The sequence below is a fragment of the Halichoeres trimaculatus genome, unplaced genomic scaffold (assembly GCF_033239565.1).
Source record: "Halichoeres trimaculatus isolate MK-OKI-2021-1 unplaced genomic scaffold, fHalTri1.1 fHalTri1_scaffold_16, whole genome shotgun sequence".
NCBI classification, from domain to species: domain Eukaryota; kingdom Metazoa; phylum Chordata; class Actinopteri; order Labriformes; family Labridae; genus Halichoeres; species Halichoeres trimaculatus.
Genome location: NW_027437194.1, coordinates 15,447,079 through 15,473,254, shown reverse-complemented (window position 1 = coordinate 15,473,254; position 26,176 = coordinate 15,447,079). Strand labels below are relative to the sequence as shown.

The following is a 26,176-nucleotide window of genomic DNA, read 5'->3' as shown; positions in this document are numbered from 1 at the left end:
AAATCATGATCTCATCAGCCCTCCAACCACAACTGTGATGCAACAGCTAAATCGTGCTTGTGTCACTTAGCCTTACGAGTCACTTGCTTATGTTTTAGGTGTTCACGTCTACTTCAAAAAACTACTTTCTCTGCTGTATTTTCTTAGTTTAATGAAAAAAAATACTGTGAGTTCACTGATGTTTCTGTATAATGAACTAGCTACTGTTGCATACAAAGCTGTCAACAACTACTGATGACTAAGATTTCACCACATTGCCTTTTAAATTTTTAACAATGAGGAGCAGAGCAAAGGACATGAGCAAGGAGCTTGAGCCCAGTAGTTAATATGGAAACCAGAGACTAGGGTTGAATATCGAAAACCGGTTCATTTGCAAATTTCCAAGATTCATGGAACCAATAATGCACATGCATTTCAGTTCTACATAACTAGCTCTAGGCAGACTTAGAAACGTTTTGGCCTCACGTCACGGACACTGTGTTTTAGCCGACCCAAAATGCAAACTTTTGGAAAAGGGATTCGAGAGTACATTTTTTCTGAAACACTGCCGACACTGTTGCCGTGTCAACAGTAAGCCGGCATTTTCAGAGGAAACGCTGATGTCATGCTTCGCTTCATGCAAGCACAAACAACAGTACAACAGTACCATTGTTACAATCGTCGCGGACGACAATGTTGTGCTTGTGCTGCTCAATCTCCTGAATCTGCTGACCAGGGTGTATGCTAAAATCCTGAGGTTGATTTCAATACCTTTTTAAGACTTTTTCAAAAACCTTTAAAAAAGTTTTAAGACTTTATCGCAACTTTCAGTTGTGGTTGGCATCCACTTTTTAACAGTTGTAGTTTACATTTTTACAGAAATGATGTAAGCTAAGGAGGAATAAAGCTTGAACGAACAAATGAAACTAAAGGCAGGTTTATCAACACTCCCACAAAAAGAAACAGCAGTTATTCGAGGCCAACTTGCTGAAGAAAATGAGAAATTATTTAATCATTTTTAAAATTTAGGACGTGTGCGGGAGATAGTGTGATTTGCTTTAATGTTGTATTTAATTACTCTTTATGAAACTAGAAATTACGTTAATTTATAGCTGGTGTTTATACCGCTCACAATCCTTATTGTTGTATTTTATTGTAACTAGAGTAACTGACTCCATTGATTTCTGCTGTTAACACAACATTTTTCCAGTTTGGGATCAATAAAGTAACTCTATTCTTTTCTATTCTATTCTATTTTAGAACTATATTGGCTGAATGTTTAATGTCCCAATCAGGGGACAGTTGCAAGGAGGAAATGAATATTCATGGATATTTTTTGGGTGAAAGCTTGAATACCTATGAAACGTAATACCTCTTAAAACCGCAATTAAGACTTTTTAATACTTTTTCAGAATTTTCCAAAATTGATTTATCAAATTTTAATACTTTTTAAGACCCCGCGGACACCCTGGCTGACTGTCTTTCAACAAAATGTGCATCTGTTGCTACACTTCTGCACTTCGTATTGGCCAATACACCAGATGATCAGTTCAACTCTACTTAGGTGAACATCTCCCAAAAGCGGCTTCTGGACAAGACAGTTACAGCACCATCCACAGGCCTGGCATGCTTACTACAACGTTTTCAGTGCATCAGCGTTTCCATGTAAACGCAGATTTTTTTTCACTGTGTCTTAGTATTTTGGGATGAAATATCGTAAATGGGGCCTTACATTTTTCTGGATCATGTTTCAAGTGCTTGTAATAAGGTCTTAAATCCTACAGCTTTCACTCAGGTAATGTCATGTGAGATCTTATCATTGGCATGTTTCTCACTATGCCACAGCATGAGCATGAGTATGTGGTCGCTGACGCTGCTCAAAAACAGCCCTACCAGGGAGAATACCTGCAGTGTCCACACTCTGCAGACATATGTTTTTATTTTTAATTGGCTAATCATGTTAAATCTACATATTTCAAGTGGCTAATTTATATAAAGCATCTCATAAAGCAGGGTCATGAAACAGAAGTTGTCAGAGATTTTAGCTTTGCAGATATTGTGTCAGGTTTCGGCTCAAAGCTGAGGTATGGTAACTGTTTATAATGCGAAGCCGGTAAAAGCAGCGTTGCTTCTGAAGTGTAGGAAACAAAAGTTAATGCCTGGATAGCAAAAAATTATCTGTTGTACAGGAAACTGCAGAATAACTGTTGTTTTTTTCATGTATTTACAAAAACAACATTAAAGTGCATGTCATAAACATCCTATAAAAAGAAACAAACATCGATGAGCAGATTACTTCAGACATCAGTGATGTAAAACATCTCACATCCATCAGTCAGACACTCCTGCCGTTAAAACCAACCTCTGCTGTGTTCACTCTCACTCGTCATACCCAGGTTTAAAAAACCGGCACATGGACTCAAGGCTGTCCAGATGTTAAAATGGTAACAGCCGTAGACTACACAGACAGACACAGAGAAGACAGAGAAGATGTTGTTGAATAAAAACACAATAATCATCCCGCGCAGCTGGAAAATGAGAAAATAAAGTGAGTCACTGACGAGGCGACACACATCTTTCACATTCAGGAAGAGTGTGTGAAATGTGAGAAACCTCCGTGATAACACTGCTCACAGATTCAAGATGTTTCCTCACATCTACATCCTGCACACATGGAGCTCCACCAGCTCTCCTCACACAGACACATCAGGAACTTCAGGACCAGAAGGTGTTTTTGATTTCAGCCCACGAGAGGTTGGAAAAACTGACCGTGAGCATCTCTGCACAGAGCTGATCAGGAGTCACAGTCACGGCATATTTCACTGTGAAAACAAGCAACAGGTCACATGACCTTGCTGTCTCACACACACACATTTACACACCCAGTGGCTCCATATGGTGTCCATGGAGACGTCTGTGTGTGTCTGTGTGTGTAAGGGGTTAACGCCACTGGATGGGACAAACAGCAGGTCTGAAGACGTCGTAAACACAAGCCACTCTCATTAACAGACCTCCTGAGATGCTGAGGGGACACGGCACACACACCATGACAACTGTGCAATGCACGACACGCAACAACCCTGGTGCACAACACCATGCTCTGCTCCAACAGAGGACAAACCCAAACCTACAGAGGAAAAGCAGAAAATCAATCCATTTCAAGCCTTACTTCATTCTAATTATCTCATCCCAAATAATCTAAATGTCATTCCATCCTGTATTTCATTATACTTGACTATATTTTGTGTTTTAAAGCCTTTTTTACTCACTGTCACATTTTTAGATGCTTCCATAAATGCTTCCTTTGAAATCACTTCTTATTTCTTTACGTATGTAGGGTGCTTTCAAATTAAACTAACATTGCCTGATAATTTTATCTTAAACCACTATACAATGCCATCCAATACAAATACTGCAAAAGAATCACAATATCTGATCAACCAAAGAATAAAAAATGCAATTTAGAAGGTAATTTGCAGGATTAATGTCATGTCATTTCAATAGCGCCACCACATGGAGTCATAACATAGCAACGCACATTGTCTGTGAAAGCTATTCAGAAAGCCTTATTCATTAAGTTAAAATGTAAACATTCAGTCCTTATTGATCATTGTATGGTCAAGTCAAAGATATATTGTAAGATCAATAAATGTCCCAACTCTACTGCAAACTGGAAACAAACCAGAACAAAACGACCACAGCTGATGCAACACCATCACATCAAGCTCCGAAAGTCTCAAGTATTTCCCCCCAAACATTCAAAGAAAAGGACTGTGCAGGATTTATGAAGCAGATCTTGTTGCTGATCAGAGCGATTGGAAGAGATAAGTGATAAGTCATATATGAACAGTCAAGTAATCGGTTCAGATATCAATGACTAGTCCACCATCAAACGTAAGTAAAACGCAAACCTAAGCTCAGTTTAACAGAGTTCATGACTTCTTCCTGCTTTCCGTTTTTTTTCATGTAATAAAACACGTAAATGCTGAAGCCTTGAAAGTTAAATCTGTGTCCAAAAAGAGGAACAGCGTGAGAACCACTGGCCTAAATCTCAGGAAGAGAAGCTCGACATGACTCTAATCCTGCTCAGAAAACAATGAATGTGCAGCTCTGGAGCCCCACACCGAGTCCCATCAATATTTAAGCAGAACACATTTATGCTCTCCCACTCCGACCTGAATCAATCAATCAGTCCTGTCACTGTTTCCCCTTCAGCTTGTCAATATGGACCTACAGCACAGAAAACTCTGCTGCTGCTGATTCACACACTTCACACACACCACCATGGCTGTACAACAAGCACTCAGAGAGCTCAGACCTCCATCAAGCATATTGTGAATGTCACAGAACACTTTAGTCCTACTTTAATGTTATACTCCCTTTCAGCAGACTGTCTGCTACAATTTGGTGTTAGTTGCAGGTTTTCATGATAATTTGACATCTGACAGTGTCGAAAATTATGATGACCCAGTACATATTTCATATTCCAGATCTTCGTATCCAGAATATTGGCAGGATCTGGATCATACTTTTACATCTGTCAGAGATTATCATGACGTTGTCTTGTGTTCCTTTGCAAAGCAACCCGACCATTTATCATGGAGCTAAATAGACATATGGTGAAAACGGCCCTATCTCACAATGATGAAGAATCCTTTAAAAAAATCCTAGATCCAGACGGTGATCCAGATCACCTCCAAAATTTAATCACTTCTTCCTTATCCCATTTTGAATATTTCCTGAAATTTTCATCATGATCCATTTGATACTTTTTGAGTTATGTTGTTCACAGACAAACAAACAAACCAAAAACATAACCTCCTTGGGGGATGTAATTCAGGAAGGATGGTCAAAGATCTGTTCTTTAATAACTTTTAAATCTGGATTCCTCGAAATGTTAAATTAGGACCATCAAGTCTTATTTACACTGCTTAAGTTTGGCAAAAGAGTTCGACGAAAGATTTATCACATGCTAGTAACTTAGCATGGTTAGCCAGCCTTGCACTTGTAGTGTCACTGTATTCAAACATTCATCAGACCTACAGTATTATCTTAACTAAGCAGGGGAAGAAGAGAAGTAGTGTACGAGTCATGAAGAAGAAAAATTTGCTGTTACTTTTGGTTGTTTCACAGCAGTTACTCTCTGCAGAACTTATGAAGATATCCACCCTCTCGCACGAACACGGACAGGAAGGTGCCAGGTTTGCTTTGTTTGCAGATGAACTTGTGGTTTCTTCTGCCCGAGTTGTGCGTCTCAAACTCAGTGGTAAAAATGTTTCATAAAGTTTTCTCCTGCTCACTAATCACACCAGACTGTGACCTAAAAACTTTGCACACATGAGCATGCAAATGTGTACCATTAACCAGCCGATAATGCAGCAGCACTGAGTGAGTATGTGCCCTGAGAGTACACAGAATATGACTCATTGATTGGTTCAGTCCATGAACATCAGTCAATGCTTACAGTGGAATTTCCATTGTGTGTTTTTTCGATCCTCTCAGAGGGAAACTCTTCACTGATAGACGAGATACGAGGAAACGAAGCGGTCACAGCGACCTCCAAACACACTCAAACTCTCTGATTTTAAACCTGATTGACAAACACCCGTCCAACCAGCCCGGTCCCTGTGAGCCGAGCGATCCCGGCAGATAATTAAATCCTGTCATCACATGATTAATTCACAAGTGATGAAACTCCTGATTCTTATGAACCTGCGGGTAAGAGCTGATATACTCCGACTAAAGAAAGGAGCTCTCTGTCAGCTGAGCAACCTTGAGAAAATATGAGAGCAGCCTTTCATCACAAATCACTTCAGGACCACGATAAGGAAGAGGAAGAGACGCTTTCAACATTCTTCATTTAAAATATAAAGAACGGGAAGAAGACTTTGACTTACATTCAATGGCAAAGTCCTAACCCAGTAACCCTTTTTGTCCCCTTTGTCCAAGTTGATGATAATAAAAGTAAACAAAAATTAAAATATGATCATGTGACATATAATTCTGATGACTTTGTAACTCCATGTTATTAAACACAGAGACATATGTAAAAAATAATGTAAGTGGAGCTTTATAAGTTTTCAGAATCAGAATCAGAAATCCTTTATTGATTCCTGAAGAAAAATTACATTTCAGTTTTCTAGGAATACGGGGACATGATTGAGTTTTTCTTAACCATCTTGTGATATTATGTATGTCCTCTGAACTTTATCTCTCATGTGTAATTTTAACTCACATCATCAGATCTTTGCAGATGATGTTTCCCTACAGGCCTCATCGAACACTGACTTCCAGCTCACACCAGGATGAAGAAGATCAGCAACTCGAAGTCTGAGGCCATGGCTCTCAGTCAGAAAAGAGTAGACTGACCACTCAGGGTCGGGAGAGGGTCTTTGCCTCAAGTGGAGGAGTTCGAGTATATGGGGTCTTGTTCACAAGTGAGGGGAAAATAGAGTGACAGATTGACAAACAGGCAGCGTCAGCAGTGACGGGTGGACATTATAGCGGCTTTTAGTGGTGCAGAGGGAGTTCAGCCAGAAGGGAAGTCTCCTAATTTACTGCTCAATCTACGCACTGACCCTCACCTATGGCCAGGAGCTGTGGGTGGTGGCTGAAAGGACAAGATGGCAGATACAAGTGGCTGAAATGAGATTTCTCCACAGGGTCTCGGGGCTTAGCCTTAGAGACACAGTTCAAGGCTCAGAGTGGAGCCGCTGCTCCTCTACATCCAGAGAAGCCAGATGAGATGGTTCAGGCATCTGGTGAGGATGTCTACTGTAAGCCTCCTTGGGGGAGTGTTATGGGCATGCCCAGCTGGTAGGAGACCCTGGGGTAGACACAGTCCAGGTTTCAATGCAATTTGGACCCAGATAAGTGTAAGGTGAGATGAGTAGGGATAGGTACTTTTAAGATTTGAAACGATTCGGTACCGATGCCTGGGACCTGGCAATCAGTACCGGTACTCAACAGTACCAACTTTTGGTACTTTTTTGTGTTCATGTGCTAAAAAATATCAATTTGTTAAATAATAAAATGTATCATTTTAAAATTTTACATATCAAATCTTTAATATAAACTTGCAGTGCTGTGTTCATGTCCAGCATGGAAAACTAACAACTCTTCCACTCCTCACAGTCACAAGGATGCATTCAGGTACCTACACACGGTACCTAATTTGGTACCCATCCCTAGAGATGGGATCATCAGATTTACTTCTTTAAAGTGAATGTTTTCTATGGTGCATGTTATTTTTTTGTTAACTATGTTTTGTGTTTTACTTTTTATGATTATTTTCTGTATTATGTTCCCTGTATTTTTTTTATTTAAACTCTTTTCACACATCAATTTTCCAGTTTCGAGAAAATCTACCACTGCAGTTTTCCAAAGTTGTTAGTCCCACGTGTCCCTCATAGCGTGAAGTTTGACCTGTCGGATAAGGCAGGTGTGGTAGACACTGTGTAGAGTTTACAGAATACCCAGGATGGGGGGTGAAACCAAACCTGACTTGTTACTGGTGTAACGAGTAAATTTGAGGTCTTACAGTAAAGTTACAAATAAAGAGGCTGTACTTAAAGCATGCTGTAGTTCACAGGCTGAAGAACGATGCAGAATTAAGTCCAGCAGGCTGAGGACAAAAACAACGACTGAAGATGCATAACCCATCAGCTGTTACATAACTTCCTGTGATGCTAATGGATTTTAGGTTCATCATACCATTTCCAGCTGAAGGCAGCAAATCAATGTAAAGATCCATCAGCATGTATGTCACAGCTTAGACCAGTTACAGCCCAATGACGGAGGCTAATTATCCTGATTTAAAGGGTAATCCTGACATGCTGGATACCAGGTCACAAACTCTATACTTTACTTTCCTACATCATACATTTACAGAGCGGATGATTCAAGCACATTAAAGTACAGAGCTAATGTGAGTTGACATTTTAACAGCTCTGAGATTCTTAAGCAATGAGTTCATAGATTCAAAATGAATAGAAACAAAGTTTATATGTCTAATCCAGGAAATCTGCACTCTGGAAAACTGAACAACAAACATTTATTTTTCACTGTTTCCTTAAAAGGTACAAGCAGGACTACATTCTGAGAAGTTCATGAGTTTTTTGGGCTCATAAAAGAAAAGAGGTTAAAAAAGTGAAGCTGTTATATTGAAACTCGTTAAGTTTTGTGTCACAGAAAAGGAGAGAAACAAGAAACTGTTCACATTTCACTGGCACATAATTAATTTGAGTTTCTTAAAGAATAAATCAAACCGCTCATTAGTGTTAGAGAAATGTGTGCTTTGTGTTTGACTCTTTACTTTCTACACTGTAGAAACACAGGAGAGCAGTTTTTAATGAGGACAGACTTGTGTTAGAGTCTAACCGTAGAGTTCGGGAGACAGGACAGACTTCCTCTCTTACCAAACTGGTATCTGGTACCAGCAGTCTTTGGAAATTATTGTGATGGCTTAGGGTGAAGTGTCTTTAAATATGCGTCAAATCATTTTCATATCTCTCTGAGGAATGCTAACATTCTCGTTGTGGCCTTGCCTTGAACAGGCTGATATTTCTGTTTGAATATTTGATGAATTTAAAACAAGGTCAGTGTGAACGTCACCACTCTTCAACTTCTACTGCTCACAAGTGAACAACCGTAAAGTTGTCCATAATGTCTCTCACAACAGTTGACTGTTTATCTTCTCTCCGAACCATCAAACGCCTGGATAACAATCCACATTTACAACAGGCCAAAATGTAGATTTTACTCCTTGAATTGCTGTTAACAGGAGTTAAAGGGAAGTAGACACAACACAGATAAATTCTGAAGAAAAGTCAATACAAGTTTCAGATCTGCAACAACAGGAAGGAGAGGCATGAAGCATCTGTTCTATGACTGCTGTGTTCACTGGAATGTGAGCCATGTAGACTCAACTATCATGTGACCGTGGGGGGTATACTGGTCTGACTGGGTCAAACTGGGCCCCAAAAGAGAAGCAAATTCACCTTCCAGCTAAAACTTCCGTTTGCTGTCCAATCAGCAGCCTAAGAAATGACCCTGTGACAGAAGTTCAGACTAGGGTGGATTGACCCAGGTTTTTATTTTCATACTGCTAAAGTAAGCCAGGGATTGTCTTCTACTTTTTCACCTTTCTACTGTTAGTTTTGCCTTCAAAAAGAGAAGAATAAATCTTATTAGAGCCCGACCAATATGGGATTTTTGGGGCCGATGCAGATACCGATACTGGGGCCAAAAAAAAAAGATATCCGATATATCGACCGATATCTGATATATCAACCGATATCTGATATATTGACCGATATCAGATATATCGGCTGATATATATAATAAATTCATTGATATACACAGGATATAAACTGTATATAATCACAAATCATTATAATACCTATATGATTCAAGACAGAGACAGAACACTATTAAATTAAAGGAGTCAAACTTTAAACACAGTAAGTATAAAATTATAGTCTTCCATTAGATAATGGTGGACGTGTGAAATAACAGTACCATTTATCTCTGTTTATCTCTCAAAAAAGCAACTAACTCGACATTAAAACGCCGTTCTTAAGTCTTCCATTACATAATGGTGGACGCAGGGGGCGGGCAGTGTGCAGCCCAACACACAGACACACAGGAGCAGGAGTGACAGAATCTCCGTGGAGCAAAAATTTTTATAATTGGCTATATTTTGGCCGATATTGATCAATCGGTGACAGGCATAATCGGCCCAATTAATCGTCCCAACTAATTAATCGGTCGGGCTCTAAATAAAATAGATTTTTTTTTCAACTGAACATATTTATTCTTCAATATATAAACTTGCAATACTGTGTTCATGTCCAGCATGGAAAATCGCCTACTCTTCCACTCCCTCACAGTCACATGTGTGTGTTTAGGTACCTAAACATGCTACCTTTTGGTTTTAAAAGTACCTAATTCAGTACCCATCCCTACTCTTCAGTGACCCCACGCTGAGTAGCTGGTGTCAGTGTAAATGTTTTTGATCTGTAACAGATTATTTACTGCTCTCAATGCAGTTATCTGTTTATAGAGGAAGTTAAATCATCATCAGATCATGACAGATGGGAGCTGGTTCATGCTCCTCCTGCTTTTGCTCTCCATGCAGACACCAGTGCCTTCTGATATCTGACTCAGACCCCTGAGAGATGTTTTCTATTTCTACCTTCAGAAAATGTCCCTCTCACAGTCTATAGCTGATATAGAAATCTGTGTCACCAAATCAAGCAGAGATTGTTCTGATAATCTGTTTTGATAAACACGAGTATCAACAGCCTCACACATGCAGTACAGTCATGCTCTTTTTAAACTTTTGAAATAAAATCTGTGCTCTATTACAGGAACTAGCTTAATTACACTTCCAGAGCACAGTGACCTACTGATAACCGCTGTTTAAGTTTAGTACTAAACGTTGATAACCATCTTCTGAGCAGCATCAAAGGACAGTATTCTAAATCAGAAAAAGCACTCAAGGACATGATGTTTAAATACGGGTGGAGACAGATTACTGCATGTTATGAAAGTCTTCTATTCATAGCTGCATGTTTACTGTGCAGAGAAAGAAACATGCTCACATTCAGCGGGAGTGATACTGCAAACAAACACTGCAAAATCAGATCAGGTCACCTAAATCATCTTAAAGACAGAGCTGTCATCGGTCACATGCTGCAGTGACCTTCATACCCAACAAACACAGCAGCTGATTTCAGAAAAAAAACAACGTCTGCTGAGGGGAAACCAATCTGTCAGGTCTTCAGGTTGCCTGGAGGAAGAGAGCGGTACATGACGGGACACGATGAAGCGTTTCAGAGCCTGACTGAGGAAGAAAAAATACAACCAGGTGACAAATAACAGGTGAAAATACGTAAGTATGAGTTCTAATGCCTGAGCTTTCCCTCTGATGGGAAGTGAAAGTGGTGTTCATCTACTTTCGCAAGTCAAAATTGAAGCTTATGCAGATTCTTAACTAATCCAATATAAGCTACCCCTCAGAGATAAAAAAAAAAAAGAAAGACTATTTTGTCTTGGATGCTTAGGATATGAGCAGCAAAGAGATGGCTCATTCTGCTTTGTCTGTAGGGGGTGCCATAACCAACACAGCCGAAAGTTTCTGTTATGAGCTTTAAATTTGACAAGTATTGAGAAAATTAAATTTTACAGCTTGAAATTGGGTTTACCTTCTCAAATTGAGTAATTTCCACCTTTTTGTCATTTTTTTTGCTAGTCTTTCAACAACAGGTGCCATTGACAAATGCTGTGTTCAGTTGTCAGAAACTGCAATGAGCCTTTTTGAAAAGGTTTATACATCAGTCGACATGATTATCAGTTAGTTATTGGAAATTTATCAGTAACCACACGACAAGTTCATGTTGAAACTTTTGGATTTACTTTGAGGCTTGTTTGAGAAAGTTAGTGGTCAAAACTACTTAAACAGCAATTGTTGCCATGTTGCTCGTCAAATCCATCTGCAGAGGCTTGCAACGTTTAGTTTTAAGTGAGAACCACTTCTTTCAGAACAACGCGGGCAAAAACAACAAACCCTGCTAGCATTTCTTGCAATAGGGGTCAACACTGCAGGTGCACTGATTCCTTTGCTCTACTTTAGAAACAGCTGAGAAGAAACTTCAGATAATGAAGTGTGTGTTTCAACAGTTTTGTAGTCCTTGAACACTGGCAGAAAATGTGTCCGTTTATCAAGCAGCAAAGAGGAAGATGTGAGAAATTGAAAGGACAGCTAGTGAGGTCTTTGGAGGTGAAGGATCTGAAAGCTTGACAGAAAATCATGCCACAAAGTCTGCAGGGACACTACAACACAAACCTCCATTGTCACATTCGCTCACATCACATCTTCATTACACTGCTGATTGATAATGTGCTGAAAATAAGAGGAGTAAAAAGCGACAGCCTCCTTTTTGGTCACTGAAATCAGTAGCTGAAGCCTGGCTGTCAAGCGTCATCCCCCCCTTTTTGAGGAGTTAGTGCTACAGCAAACATTTTGATTTCAGACTCTGCTGTTCTTTCAACTTTGTGGAAACAGAAATGATCCCTTCCTGTGTCACCATGACAATAACCCCTGCTCACAAAGGCAGCTCCACAAAGAGAGACCTGACCTCAACCTCAACCAGCCCTGCATCCTTTCTGCTGGCAACCCTTCAAACGTGAGTGATAGCTGTGGTAGTGGCTCATACATTCATGTATGAGAGGGAAATGTTCACTTGACATAGGTGGATATTTCATGCTTCTGTTTGTTCAGCATTTAAAAAAAGAGGGTGTGTAGGAAACTTCAGAAAACTTCCAATGGGCTGTAAAGTTTTAATTGAATTAAAAATAAAATAAAGAGAGAAGCAAATGAAATCACCTGATCAATAACACCCTGACCTGCTCTGTGACTGAAGTTTATCCACCTGCTAAAATCTGCTCCGGAGCAGAGAAACACATGTTTCCTCTGCACATGTGCACAAACAGCCTACATGTGTGTACAACACATGACCAGAGGCAGTGTGGGGTTTCAGGATGGACTGAAGATGTGAGCTGGACTTCACCGCCCTCTGGAAGCCACGCTGCTCATCCTCTGTGATCATCAGCGAAACTTACTGATGACCATGCCCGTCTCTGACTCATGTGTGTCGGCTTACCTTGTCCAGTTCGTCGTGCAGCTCAGACAGGGTGGGTCTGATCAGTTTCTCCCCCAGAGGAGCAGCTGTCTGCCGGTAGAAGTCAATGTTGGGCACGGCATCGATGGTGTTGTGTCCGAAAGTCCTCAGGTAGTAGGTGTTGGTGTGGGTGTCGTAGTGGTAGTGATGCTGACCGCCGGTGGATGAATGCAGGCTGGTCTCGCTCATCACCGTGTCCCCATTCTGCAGTCCCTCCGTGGGTGCAGATTCCGGAGAGGCCGCGCTCCCCGATCCACTTGGATCCGCGAAATTCACCACACGAAACCGGCCTTTGGCTTCCTCCCCACCAGCCCCTGGATCCGGCACATCTGTCGGAGCAGCGGGAGTGGCCTTATCGCTGGATGGTGCTGTAGTGGAGGCGTCGGAGCTCGGGGACGAGTCCGCGGCGGCGCCCGCAGCCTCAGTCACCAGGTCCACCTGGAAGCGGCTCTGGCTGGGCGTCGGACCCGGCGGCCTCAGCCCCGCATCCGGGGCTAGGAAGTCATTTTCAGCCGCGGCGCTGTCTGCCGGGGCGGAAGGCGCGGGAGATGTCGCTGACATGGCACAAAAACAAACGTGAAAGCCGAGTGAGAGGGAGCCACGTTACGACTCACAAACTAACGGGAGGAAGTGTGAAAGCCCGGGAGGAGTCCCGCAACACTCGCACCACTTGCTTTCTATTTACAGCTTCTGCTCCGGGCAGAGAGGCGCAGAAAGCGGCGCGGAGAGACGTGGAGGGTAGCTGTTAGCAGCCTCTGAACATGAGGCGACAAACTTTCAGACACTCTCCTCCTCCTCTGCCACAGTAAATCCAAAATTCCCCCCGGTAGACTTAATCCGGTTCCCCTCTAGACCGGGTCTCAGGTCTCTCGTCTCGGGTCTTAAGAGTGTCGGTAAGTCGATGGTTTGGAGCAGGATGCTGTTGTCGACCTTGCCGCAGCTCCTCCTAGACTCCCTGCGCTTCCCTCTCTGCTATTATACCAACTGCAGTCGACATCACTGAAGGGTGGGCTCCTGCCGCTGCAGCTCTCGCGATAAGCAAGCGATCCCGTCTCTTTTTTCAAAGGGCAGGGAACTGTCGCGAGAAGTCATCACAATACTCAAGGACGAGGAGGGGAGGGGGTGAAACTCTGCACCACCAACAGGCCGAGCATTGTGTGAGCGCGTGCTGCTGTCTGTCCGTCCGTCTGTGAGCTGCACGTGGGTAAACTGAGACAAGTGTGTGCTGCCATATGGTGGCTCCTACAGCTAATACCACTGACTCAGTCACTCAGTGGAGGGGTTAACGCTTAATTTTAAGGTAGCCCAGAAAAGTAGATTTAAGTCAAGCACCTGTGCTCCTTCCAACCTCAAATCCACGGTGTTCAGATCCACCACAGAACATATAACTCTTATAAACTCAGGGAATGATGAGTCATATTATCTGTGCATCTTTAGCTAGTGGTGACATAAAGATGTATCTTAAAAAAATAAATAAATAAAAATTAAAGCTGAGTTAAGATGTAACCAAAAAACCCACATTTGATACTTTGAGAGTTATCCTCTTGTGCAGCTAGGTCACAATCTACAAAAAAAAAAAAATCTGGTTCATTTGTAAAGTGAGTATTATAGCAACACAAAAGCGCAAGATCAATAAGACTTAATTTTGGAGTCTGATATTAAAGATGCTGTGAGGAGGATCTTTTTTAATTGGACTGCCTCGCCACCTTCTGGCCTGGAGTCTCATGCACACTGTCGTAAAAGTGTTACTTTTAACCAGCCGTGTGTTTGTTTTTGTGTGGAACTAATTTTCTTTGTTCAAGACAACTTTTTGCCCAATACAATGTGACAAGGTAAGGTATTTATCAGTACAGTTACGTAATGCTGTGGTTTCAAATGTGACAACAAGCAAATGTAAGTTTGTATCGTATGCCAGTAGCTAGCTATATGTGCTAGTAGCAGCCTTGTGCTATGACATATCCATATGCCACTTCTAAACTACGTGTTGTCACAGTGACTTGGACGTGTCGTAAATCAATCCAGTCTTGCTCGACATAAAGAAGCTTTTCAAAATGACCTATTGGGCGTTGATAATTTTAATTTTAAAATGTGAGTTACAATCGGCATATAACTATAAGAGAGACTTTTTGAAGATCACTTTCTAACTCCTCAAACTCCCTTTAAGTTTCAATTGTCAGCAATAAAGTCAAGCATGCTAAAGTAGTAGAAAAGTTAAGTACAAACATTAACATTATTTTTTTACACTTTGTACTTAGACTGTAGGTCTGACTTTTGAAAAATATTTTACTTTTAATCTGTTTCCCCCTGTTTTAAAATCCGTACATCAACAGTTTTGACTAACTGGGAAAATGTAACACAGTTAAAAAAAATGTTTAAAAAAAAACAAATGTTTGAAATCCCCTGTGTAAAAGGTCACATATGAGTGATTGTAATCTGTAATCAAGGATTTTATAACATTTCACATTAAACTATATAAAACCAAAGTAAATAGCTTTCTTTATTGCACTTCTATAAAGAATTATGACCAAATCGGCTGCTAATCTTGGCCTCCTGAGCTCAAGTTTCATCTCATTGTTCAACATCCTGCTGTGACTTTACAGTCCTGGTTCACTCTCACTGCTTTAATGGTGTTGTTTTATGCCCCAGCAGGTGGTGGTTGTAAGACTGAAGGCTGTAAATGCCACTGTTCACCATTTGATTAGCAGCAGAAAGACACAGTTAGAGACAGGCTGGTTAACACAGAGGAGCACTAAAGGGTAGGATGGATATTAACCTTTAGAGAAGGTGGAAATTAACTGGACCCAAAAATGAATGGTCCAAAAGCAGTCACTGAGAATATGTTTTTAAAAAAGATATTATTTTGATATGTCCATCCAGCTTCAAGCAATGACTGAGTAGAGACCTCCATAGCTGAAAAAAAGGTGCTGTTCCTCCAGTGGACATTTTGACATGTGGCTCCACGGGACTGATTCACTTTAGGAGAGCTGGACAACTGCAGGTTTGTGTGTCAGTCCACAAAAAGCTTGGTAAAGTGCCCATCTTCACAGAGCATTTCTAATTTTTCCACTTAAGTCAACTGTATGGTCTGTTTTTTACCTATAACTCACCTGCAGATTCAGGATTAAAGGTAGAATTGGGGGAGCGGCTTCTGTGACTGACAAATGGAGGCTGCCAGCTGTCTGCAAGGTGTCCCTTCAGTCCTTAAACTGAACCTTTGGGCAGTGTTTGTTGTTTTGGAACCTTTCAGAGATTTGTTTATATAATATCAGACAAAAAATCTGTATGATCTCTTAACTGTCTGTCGAAGAAGGCTGTAGGTTAACGTTGATCATCAGCCTCCTCTGTTGGTGCAAACCATACCCGGCGTGTCACTTTATTTTCTCAGCAACAAGTCCAGAGACCCTTAAGAGGTAACTCATTTAGCTGTTGTGTGTTGGATCTCAATCTTTGGATTTCTAATCAAACACCATATTTGAGCTGGACCCCTGTCCCCCGACCCCAGAACAAGCCTAGCCTAGCCTAGCATCGAGAGAGGAACTGCTGTTGAACTGAAGACCTAAAATTTTGGTCACAGCTAATTTTATTTCATGCTGATATTGTATTGTATAACTCTAAGTTCAATAAAATATATTCCAAATAACATCTGCTTTGTCTGTTCTGGTCCTTTATCCTCAGTGAAAGATTTGGACATTCCTCTGCTGTCTGACATTCTTCACTTTATTAAACTTTTGCTTTTATATTTTTCTGTAAAACTAATTTTCTTTGGTATGTGTTTTTCTCTCCTTTTGGTGTTTACCCAGTAGCACTGTCACATGTTTTTATGCACAGTTTTAGAGTCTTTTCCTAACTGGATCTTCTGTAATGAGTCATTAGAGGACTACATGCTGGCATATGTGTGACACAGCTCCTTTCTCATCTTAATGCTGTTTTGAGCAAACTGTTACACCGATAGAGGACAAACTCTCAAATCTTTGAGCTCAAAGAAAATTATAGGTCTAACAAAGTGAAATGTTTTATTTAGACAGAAACAAAACTAATTCTTCTGTAAACTGCCTGTGTTTAGAACAAACCTGTAATTCTGAGCTCAGATTTAATGTTAGTAGTCACTCTAGACAAAACTTTCAGCAGACTTTCAGCTGCTCATCTTATAACAGGGGCAGGTCACTTAAGATCATTAAAGTTTTAACTTAAAATAAGCAGCTTTTCTTGGCTCTATTAAACACTTATAAAAGGATAACTCCTCCAGTTAACAAAACATTATTGTGAGATTGTTTTAGGTTGGCCTCTCTTTGTTCACACCCGTGGATCACTAGTTTCTGACTCAGTGGACAGCTCGGGTGCAGGGTTGCTGTGTGAACATTTGACTCTGTAATCTGTCTCCTGGAAGCTTCTCTCTCATCTAGTAAATTTGTGTCACGTCAAGTACTGTTTTGGCATCATGTGTCCAGATAAAATTTCAGTTAATTTGTGTTTTTCTGTCTGACTGCACAGCTCCATATGCTCAATAGCACAGCTGAGGACCAACCCCTCCAGAGAGCAGCAGGGAAGCCTCTCCTGCAGTTTCAGAATCCAGTTATTCCCTGTGTTTGGGGACACCGAGCTGTCCCGCGCCTAACTCAATTTACCTCCAAACAGCCAAACCTAATTACTGAGATTCAATTTGAGGGGACAGAGTGGGGCGATGATGTCTCACACGATATTATTATAAAGTTACTGTGATCAATAGGTCAATAAGTCAGTGCTGAGGAAACTCTGATCCCAAGGGCTTCATAAAATGACCTCATGTGTGTCCACCTTTGTGTAAACTGCCTGCTCTGTGCTTTTTGTTTCATGGTTTCAGGTTTTCCTTTTTCTTTTTTTTTAATAATCTGTTTCTTCTTTTATTTTGTTTTGGAGGTGTTGTAAAATGCCACGTTTGTACATTTTTGTGAGTTTGGTTTTGCTTTCTTAGCTGTCTTGATCACTTTAAAGAGCCCCGTCACCTTTACGTCACGAGAAAAGTGTTATTTAGTATGTAAATAAGGCCACCAGGTTTGTTTGTGGACCAACAAGCACCTTTTCTCTGGCTAGGCAGCCATTGTCCCTGTCAGCCAATCAGAGAGGAGATCTTCGAAAGTGTCATTATGGCACAAATAACCCAAAAACAGGTCTGTTACTCATGGGTGTGGACCAACTTCAGGTGAAACTTAGCCCCGTCAAAGTGCCCCAAACATGTTCAGACAACCAGAGGCTGGAGTGTTTTGGGACTCTTTGGTTTTGATGTTTCATGCACAGACAAAAAAGGAGACGGTAAATTATTGACATTATTTTAAATCATTAAAACAGCAGACAAGTAAGACTTTATCACATATAAACAGTTCTTCAGCTGCTCCTGTAAGTGTGAAGTTTCCTCTCCTATGTCCTGCTGATGCTCACACTGTGACAGCCTCTGTTGTATATTCTCTGAGCAGTGAGGAGGGTCAAACCCCCCAGAAAGTTTCTCCTTCTCATTAGCCTGCAGGACCGCTAATCCTGTTAATGCTGCTCTTTACAGCTGGAGATCATTACTGAAACTGGGCAGGACTGAGCTGCATTCTCTGACTCTGCACTACATGACAGGACAGTCCTGCTTCAGTGACTTCAAACTCCACATCTGCTCTGTTTTCAACAAAATCTCTAATAAAATTTTCTAAAAGTATTCTTTATTTGCTCAAAACAAGGCATCAAGACTGAGCAGGAGGCAGATGGTCATCTCAGGGGAGGGCAAATGGGATGTGAGTAAAACGTCAAAAACTGCAGTTCTTGAACGGTCCACAAGAGTTTTTCCTGTAAAGTGAGTCAGTCTTCGTAAGCCCCCTCTCCACCGAGTGGTCTGATACTGATCAGTTCAGTTTGGTACGGGTCAGATCAGTAAAGTCTGATCCTATTTCTGTTTCCATAGCCAACCGTGCCCTACTTAATGCAGCAAACAAAGAGCAAAGATTTATCTTCTTTGTGATTGGCATGTGGCTCTTTGTTACAAACCACAACCAAGCTTTTTTTGGAGAAGGCTGCCACCAGGAGAAATACAGCAGCTGCTATCGCACAGAAAGTGACGATTCTTTCGACCAATCAACCGACTGCAGTATTTCTAGCTCCACCTTCTGGGGTCAAATCAGTATAGCCACGTTTCCACCAAGCAGTCCGGTTCGGTTCAGTATGGTTTGGCACGGTTTGCTACAGTTAAGCTTGATTCCGTTTGCGTTTCCACAACTGTGCCCTCTTGTGGTAGGCGGCGTGTAAGCCGGATGCTGAAAGCCCCAGATGTTAAACAATAGCATAATGCCTTAGCAGCACGACACAGTTTACCCCGCTAATAAATCCAACGAAGAACAAAAACACGACACAGTAAACAAAGAGCATAGATGGATGACATGCAGCATTTTGTCTTCTCTGTGATTGACATGTAGCTCTTTGATACAAAGTGCAATCAAGCTTTGTTTCAGAGAAGTCTGTGTGCCGCCAGGAGAAATACAGCCGCTGTTGGGGTAAGTGACGATTCTCTTGACCAATCAATAGTCTGCAGTGTGTAGCTCCACCTTCCGAGAGCGGAAGTCAGTCCGGCACCCATACGAAAGGGTCCCAAAAAACAAAAATTTGGGTCAATAATTTTGGGACGTGTCTTGGGATTGGTCAAAATAAGCATTACAAAATTTGTGCTGTACAAACACAAAACGAACTGAACTGCTTGATGGGAACAGGGCTATAGACCCTTTTACTGTTTGTAACGTCTACAGTTACGTGTTGCAACAAAACAATTCAAACCCTGTGCTGTGTGTGCCATTGGTGAACTTAGCTCTCAGACAAGAAACATTTCTTGTACTGGGATGTAAACATCTTTATTTTTTGCCGTAAAAATCATCTTTTTGACTTGGTGTGTCCCTGATTTCTGGTACTTCAGGAGTTAGTCTCAAACAGATACACAATGACCTGCAGTTTGTAGCACTTCTGCATTGCCTCTTCACTTCTAACCTGAGACTGATGCTTCCTCTAAATGGATAGAGCTAGATGCCACTTTCATCATCAAAATACATGTGCACCCCTATGATGTCATCAGTTGTAAGGAGGTCTAAAAAGAGCCCCATATTAAAATGTCATGAGTGACCTTCTGGCTGAAGTGATCTGAACTGATCGTAAACAATTTAGGGAAGATTTACAGAGAGAAGTGAGAAGAGAATAACAGTATGGCAGTATAAAATAAATGCATTTATAATGATTTCTGTCTTAGCCATTGATACAACTGGTCTGATTATTGATGTTTTTCAGCTGGTTAAAAAACTGTTCCTACATGGCCATTTGTCTGGGTACATCATAAGGATGTGCAAATAGGGATATGACATCATTCTTTTCAGAGGACAACATGGTTACTATGCAAAAGTGGGGTTTTTATTTTTAAAAAACTCTCACTCTGTATCCATTTTTCTAAGGTTTGTGTTTTTAATAATCTGAAAAGCTGATCCCAGTTGTATAATGTTTAACTCTGAAAACTCTTTTGTGTAAACAGAGCCTGACCCTGCTAATGAGACACTTTGAAAAACTTTTCCCACACTGGAAGCTGGAAATCTTAGAAATACATGACATAGAATAATGCATTTGAATCTAAAAAAAAAAAAAAAAACTTTAATGGATGGACCAAATAAATTAGTAAATGTTAGAAAAAGTGCTGCTTCTATTTTTTATTCATTTAGTGGAGCTAAATGTTTGCTCTGTGAATATTTGAGCTCTCAGCAGAGACAGTTTGTCCCTGAAGTTTGTCATAAATAATGCAGGATGACTCAGTGGTTATCATTTCTTTTCTAACGTGTGAAACTCTCAACTCTGTGCAGAGTTTTTCATGTTCTGTGACTCTTCTTTTTTGAATTGGATTTTTAAATTGCTCTTACAGGTGTGAATAGATTTAAGCACTTGTCAGTCCGAAAACACATTTGGGACTTCACCCTCTTGTACCTTGTTTTTCTGCACACCGCCTGCAGCTGCAACAGGCTTTGAAAGAAAAGGATTGGGTGAAGGAAAAGTGGAGAATCAGAGGAACATTTCCTCTTCACTTGGACTTTGTGGCAGCTTTGTGTTTATCTGTTGACAGATGCTTCATTTTAGGCTTTTTGAGCAAACATCTGCCTCTCCTCTCTCCTCTGAGTATGCTCACACCCCGCATCTCCTCCCTCATTACATTCCCCTGTCATCTCTTCATTAATACTAATTAATGACTTGATTCAAGCTCGACATCTCGAGCTGCAAATACTCAAACCCTCAAAGCGAGCTGCTGATAGAGTAGCTGAGGCATTCCTGACATGTCTTTCTCTCCTTTCAACTTATGCAACAACATCAGTTTTCAGTCCAGATTTTTATGTTTAACTCTCTGGGGAAAAGTCTAATATTATGACCTTATTTGAACACAGGCTGGAGGACTGTCTTAACCTCTCTACTCATGACCTTCAGCATAAAATGAGATTATCAGTGACCAGATTAGTTATTAGTTTTTAGATTAGTTATAGATAAGTCATTTCTCTAAACTGATTTTTTTTGCCTTCACTCAGGATTTTCTGCAAACAAAGTCAAGGGGATATTTTAATCACTCACCCTGAAGTGTCTCTGTTGGTAAAGTTTTGCACTAAGAAGTTATCAAGTTTTTTTGTCTTTATAATCTTTTTATTAATTTATTCTTCTTCTTTTTTAACGCTTTGTCCTCACAGCTCATACTGGAGCAGAATTATCAAAAAAAATATTCTGTTAAAGTATTTAAGAACAGAGAAACTTTAAATTCAGAGCGTTGCTTGTTAGTTAAAGGGCATATTGCAGGTTATTTCATTTTATTTCATTTCATTTCAATTCAATTCATTTTATTTTATGTAATTTTTATTTTATTTTATTTTTATTTTATTTATTTTATTTTATCTTATTTTGTTTTATTATATTTTATTTTATTTTATCTTATTTTGTTTTATTTTATCTTATTTTGTTTTATTTTATTTTTATTTTATTTATTTTATTTTTATTTTATTTATTTTATTTTATTTTATTTTATTTTTCATTTTATTTTTGTAAATTAGCCTTTAACATTGTCTGATAATGGCAGTAAAATAAGTCCAGTCAATCATTGGTTTTATTATTCAACTGACGAATAAGGGCACCAATTTAGAAAAAATTCCGGTAAAGCTGTTTAAAATGCTTTTTGTCAACATTGTGTCATATGACATTGTATTTCGGGTTGGGTTTATTGGATTTCTTCCTGAGTATTATTTAATTTGACCATTCATTAAGATGATTAAGATTCACTTGGATGGATGGATGCAAAAATACTGGCTCAACAGGACATTGAGTCCACTTTTATGGTTTTAATGCAGAAGTAAAAAAATAAATGTACTAAAATGTCTCCAGGTGACCCTGTGGTTTACTGGTTTCCAAATTTCTTTCAAAATATTGTTGTTAGGTTGAAATACTATCAACTGCTTGACTGTTGTCTTTAACCTGCAATAATCCCTTTGTGCATATTTACATTATTTAGACTTTACAAGAGCTAAAAGAAGAAATAGGAACAACCAGGCTGTGATGGGTAACTTTCTGGTCTTCCTTCTGGAAAAACACTACTGATTTCATCCTTAGGGGACACCAGAATAGGTTTTTTTTTTTAAATCTGAAAATGAAAAGATTTTACTTCTCACTGAAACATCATTACAATGACTAATTATTACTAAAGCTGCAGGTCACAGGTCATCCTCCGGGCTCACACAGACACACTGTCACAACCTGATGTCTCTTTAAATTCCTCAGAAAGTGAAGCACTCGTGCAGAGTGGTTCTGCATTTATCAGCATCTTTTACAACAAAATGACTCCAGGACCTGGTAATCCTTCACCTGGAGGTTTTGGTAGATCAGGTGTACTGATACAAACTGATAACTATGTTAGAGAAAAAAAGGAAAAATGTTAATCTACAGCTGCAGAAGCAGAAGTCCAGCCAGCTGTCATCAGGTCTAGATGAAACTTTGCTCCATTGAAAAGTAGATATAAAGGTTGGGATTTTTTAACGTACATTAAAAATATGGTATGCGAGTTAAATCACAACCCTAAAATTTGTAAAACACATCATTCAGCGCCTCAGGTGGTCAGAAGTCAACCGAATTATGACCTGATCCTGCAACCTGTGTGGTCTCAGTCAGGTGATACAATGACAGAGCTGACCCATCATATAAGGAGGAGTAGTGTGCTGTCACTGCTGCACAGACCGAAACAGGACCCTGAAATATTCCACCTGCTCGTGTCGTTTCAGCTCACACACACACAAACTGAACACACATAGAGTAACTGTATCAGTGCATTAACATAACTACACTCTCACACGACCAGCGGGGTCTCTAATGAGACCCTCAAGTCACGGCTTGTCTGCTGTTTTTCTCATAATCACTGTACTTACACCAGAGTCCCAACACAAGCAGGGAAATCATCTTAGTTAACATGTTTGGACTGGAGGACAGCGGCCACATGGACTGAAGCCTTCATCGAAACAGATTGTTAACACTGAAGAGGACTGTCTGGAAAAATTCATACCTGTTCAAAGAGCATACAAGCTTTCACCCAGTGCCCTCACTGCTGTAAAAAACTGAAATCTCAGGCAGTGTTTGTGTCTTATCTTTTATAAAACTGTCTTAAAAACTTAACATGAGCCACACTGACAAGTCAAGAAAAATGTCTTATTTGAAGATATTAGAGAACCAAAAAGATCCCTGACATGCTTCTAAAGAGTAGGAAAATCTACCAAAAGTGCTGTAGAGCTGATTTAAATTACATCTGAGAACTGAAGAAAGTTCAGAGTAAAGGCCCGGCTTCTCCTCCAGTGCTCACCTCTGAATGTAGAAACCTTTACAGGGAGTTTTCATTGTAAACAAATTTAACATTCACCTTGGAGCTGTTGTCAGTGACAGCACAGTCACACCCAACAAACAGTGAGTCATTTCCATGAACTGTGACCTGGAAGCAAAATCACGGTGGTAACGCTACACCTGGTGCTAAGCGAATGAAAATCTCATGCATGGTGGAATTAGGAAACTCTGGGTTTTAGCGTGGTGGCTAAGAAAGATGAATATGATCAACAAAGCAGACAAAAAAACAAACAAAGGTTGAACATAAAAATCCTGAAAAGGCAAAGTTTACACAGGACACAAAGTAATATTACAACACAATCCAGGTAACAACAAACACACAAAACAATCAACAGATAAAAGTATCAGAGACCATGTTCAGATCCTTTTGCAAAGTCTGTAAAACTGTACATGAGTCTAAAAAACTGAATGACTACAGGCCCTAGGACGTATCCCTGAGGCACACCAAAGCTACTCCAAAGCTGGTTGGTCCTAACTTACATAATGGACTAGTTGTCATTGTTTGTTTTTGACTGGATCAGCAGTATGTAGATCACCTGAGAGCTTTATCTCAGAAAGTGAAGGCAAAATGTGTGAAAGAAAAGAAGAGGGAGATATGTTGCTCATCTTGAATTTGAGTAATTTCTTCTGGGGTGGCTTTTCTGTGAAGAGTCAGATCCAGGCTACATTTACTTTTCAGGAGCATTCCTTTATTTGTCTTTGCTCTTTCTCTTTCTCTTGATCAGCTGATCAACATTTTTGATGTGACTCTTTTTGAAAAGTATGACTCAGTGCTCCTGTCACAGCTCCACAGACAGTCTCTTGGCTGCATGCTCATGGCTCTATTCACTTTGACATGCACTGTACAAATGCAGCGTGAGTCATGTGACATAAGACACATATCATGTATCATGTGTTTCCAGGTTGCTGATTAGCCGGTTCACGTTTCTTCCCTCAGTGATGGGGGATGGCCTCCTGAGGTCCTGCAGGGCCTCCTCTCTGCTGCAGGGTCTTTTCAGCAAACCTGTTCTGCAGCCTAACAATGAAACGTCTCTTTGCTCCTGTGGAGTCTCCAGGTGACTTTCTGTATGTGCTGTAAAGATTTCTGCAGTGAATTCAGCTCAATTTATGAACACAAGCTCTTTGTCATATTGACAAACTCCTGGAGATTAGCATCATTTTCAGGGTGAGCTACATGTTACTGCAGAGGTGAAGCCTTTGGTCTCAGGTTTGCACCTCGAGGGCCCTTGTTTTTGTGCTACAGTTACAGTTATGGTGAGTGTTAGACACTAAAACTGGGATCCTCTGTGATTAAAAGCACTAAGTGGACCTGAATCTGCAGCCTCCAGGTCTGGAAATGCTACTTAAGAGGGGAGAGATTTAAGATGAACCAGTGGGTATGTTGACCCACCTTCTGTATCTAAGCAATACCCAATTTTTGTAGTCATGTGATCCCAAATTCTGCTGCCAACTGAGTTTCATCAACAAAAAAATCGGTTTTGTTTTGTTTTTGTTTTTTTACGCTTCAAATTTCATCCAGGTCTAAAAATGTTTATCATACATGTTGATGATTTGCCAGCATATTAAACCATGCGAAACATTTAGCTAAAGAATAGTCTGAATTCCTAAGCTAGGTCATTTTTTTTCCAATATGGTGGCTGTTGGGTAAAGTCAGCCAAATGCCTTGGGGTAAACTGAACCAGTGGCTGAACTGGTGTGGGGTGGAGTAAATCTTGTCAGATGGTGTCAAGCACATGTTGCTGAGACCTTCATATTTGAAGTGTTTCTCTAAACTAGGGCTTCACAATTATAATGATCCATGTTTTATTAGTCAGTTTATTGCGTTTCCTTTCTTACTTATCACTCAGGAAGTTTTTTTGAACAGGGATAAAGAGACAGATTATTAGGTTCGAACCAAACAAACCGCATACAGTCAGAAAAAAATATAAGACTCCTCTTGTTTTCTTTAATTTCTAATTCATTTTAATGTCTGGTACAGCTTTAAGTACATTTCTTTGGGCAAATATAATGATTAAAAAATAGCTTGTTGGAGCTTATTTAAGGGCTGTTACCTCGCTGTTTTCCATGGTTTTCTTGATATTAACCAAAATCACTTAGGTTCTTGCATTAATAACTATGGCATTGTACTGCCAAAAGCACAGCATTCAGGCTGTCCATGTTTTTATTTCTGTCTGTTTTAGTCACATAATACACACAGGAGTTAGTACTTGATTGCATAACGATTGTTTTTGATGACTGCAGCCATGCGTTTTGGCATGCTCCCAACCAGCTTCTGACACCGCTCTGCTGTCACAGCAGCTCGTTCCTGTCGCAGAAATGCAAACAGATCTGCTTTGTTTTTTGGGCTTGTGGTTCTCCATTTTGAGTTCGATGATGTTTTCAGTTGGATTTAGATCTGGTGATTGAGCTGGCAAAGGCATGGTTCACATGTTTAGGTTCTCTGTCCAGGCCAGGGGTGGCCAACCAGTCAGAGACCAAGAGCCACAGAAATCACCGTGGTACTTCAAAGGGCCACATCACGCACGTGGTCATACAAATGCACTTCCCCTCACACATATATGAAATGACATAAAATGGAACTGAATATGTTTCCAATTTTCAAAGCGAGATTTATTGTG

At 40.3% G+C, this 26,176-nt stretch overlaps 1 protein-coding gene across 2 annotated transcripts in view; it reads right to left on the bottom strand.

Moving 5' to 3' along the window:
* slc12a2 (solute carrier family 12 member 2) overlaps positions 1-13,656 on the bottom strand; it is a 79,645-nt gene extending 65,989 nt beyond the window's left edge. For both annotated transcript variants that reach the window (XM_074690519.1, XM_074690520.1), the window contains exon 1: positions 12,645-13,656. In XM_074690519.1, coding sequence (XP_074546620.1) covers positions 12,645-13,223 — 579 coding nt within the window. In that variant the 5' untranslated portion in view covers positions 13,224-13,656. The remainder of the gene's footprint in view (positions 1-12,644) is intronic.
* Positions 13,657-26,176: the final 12,520 nt, after the last annotated feature.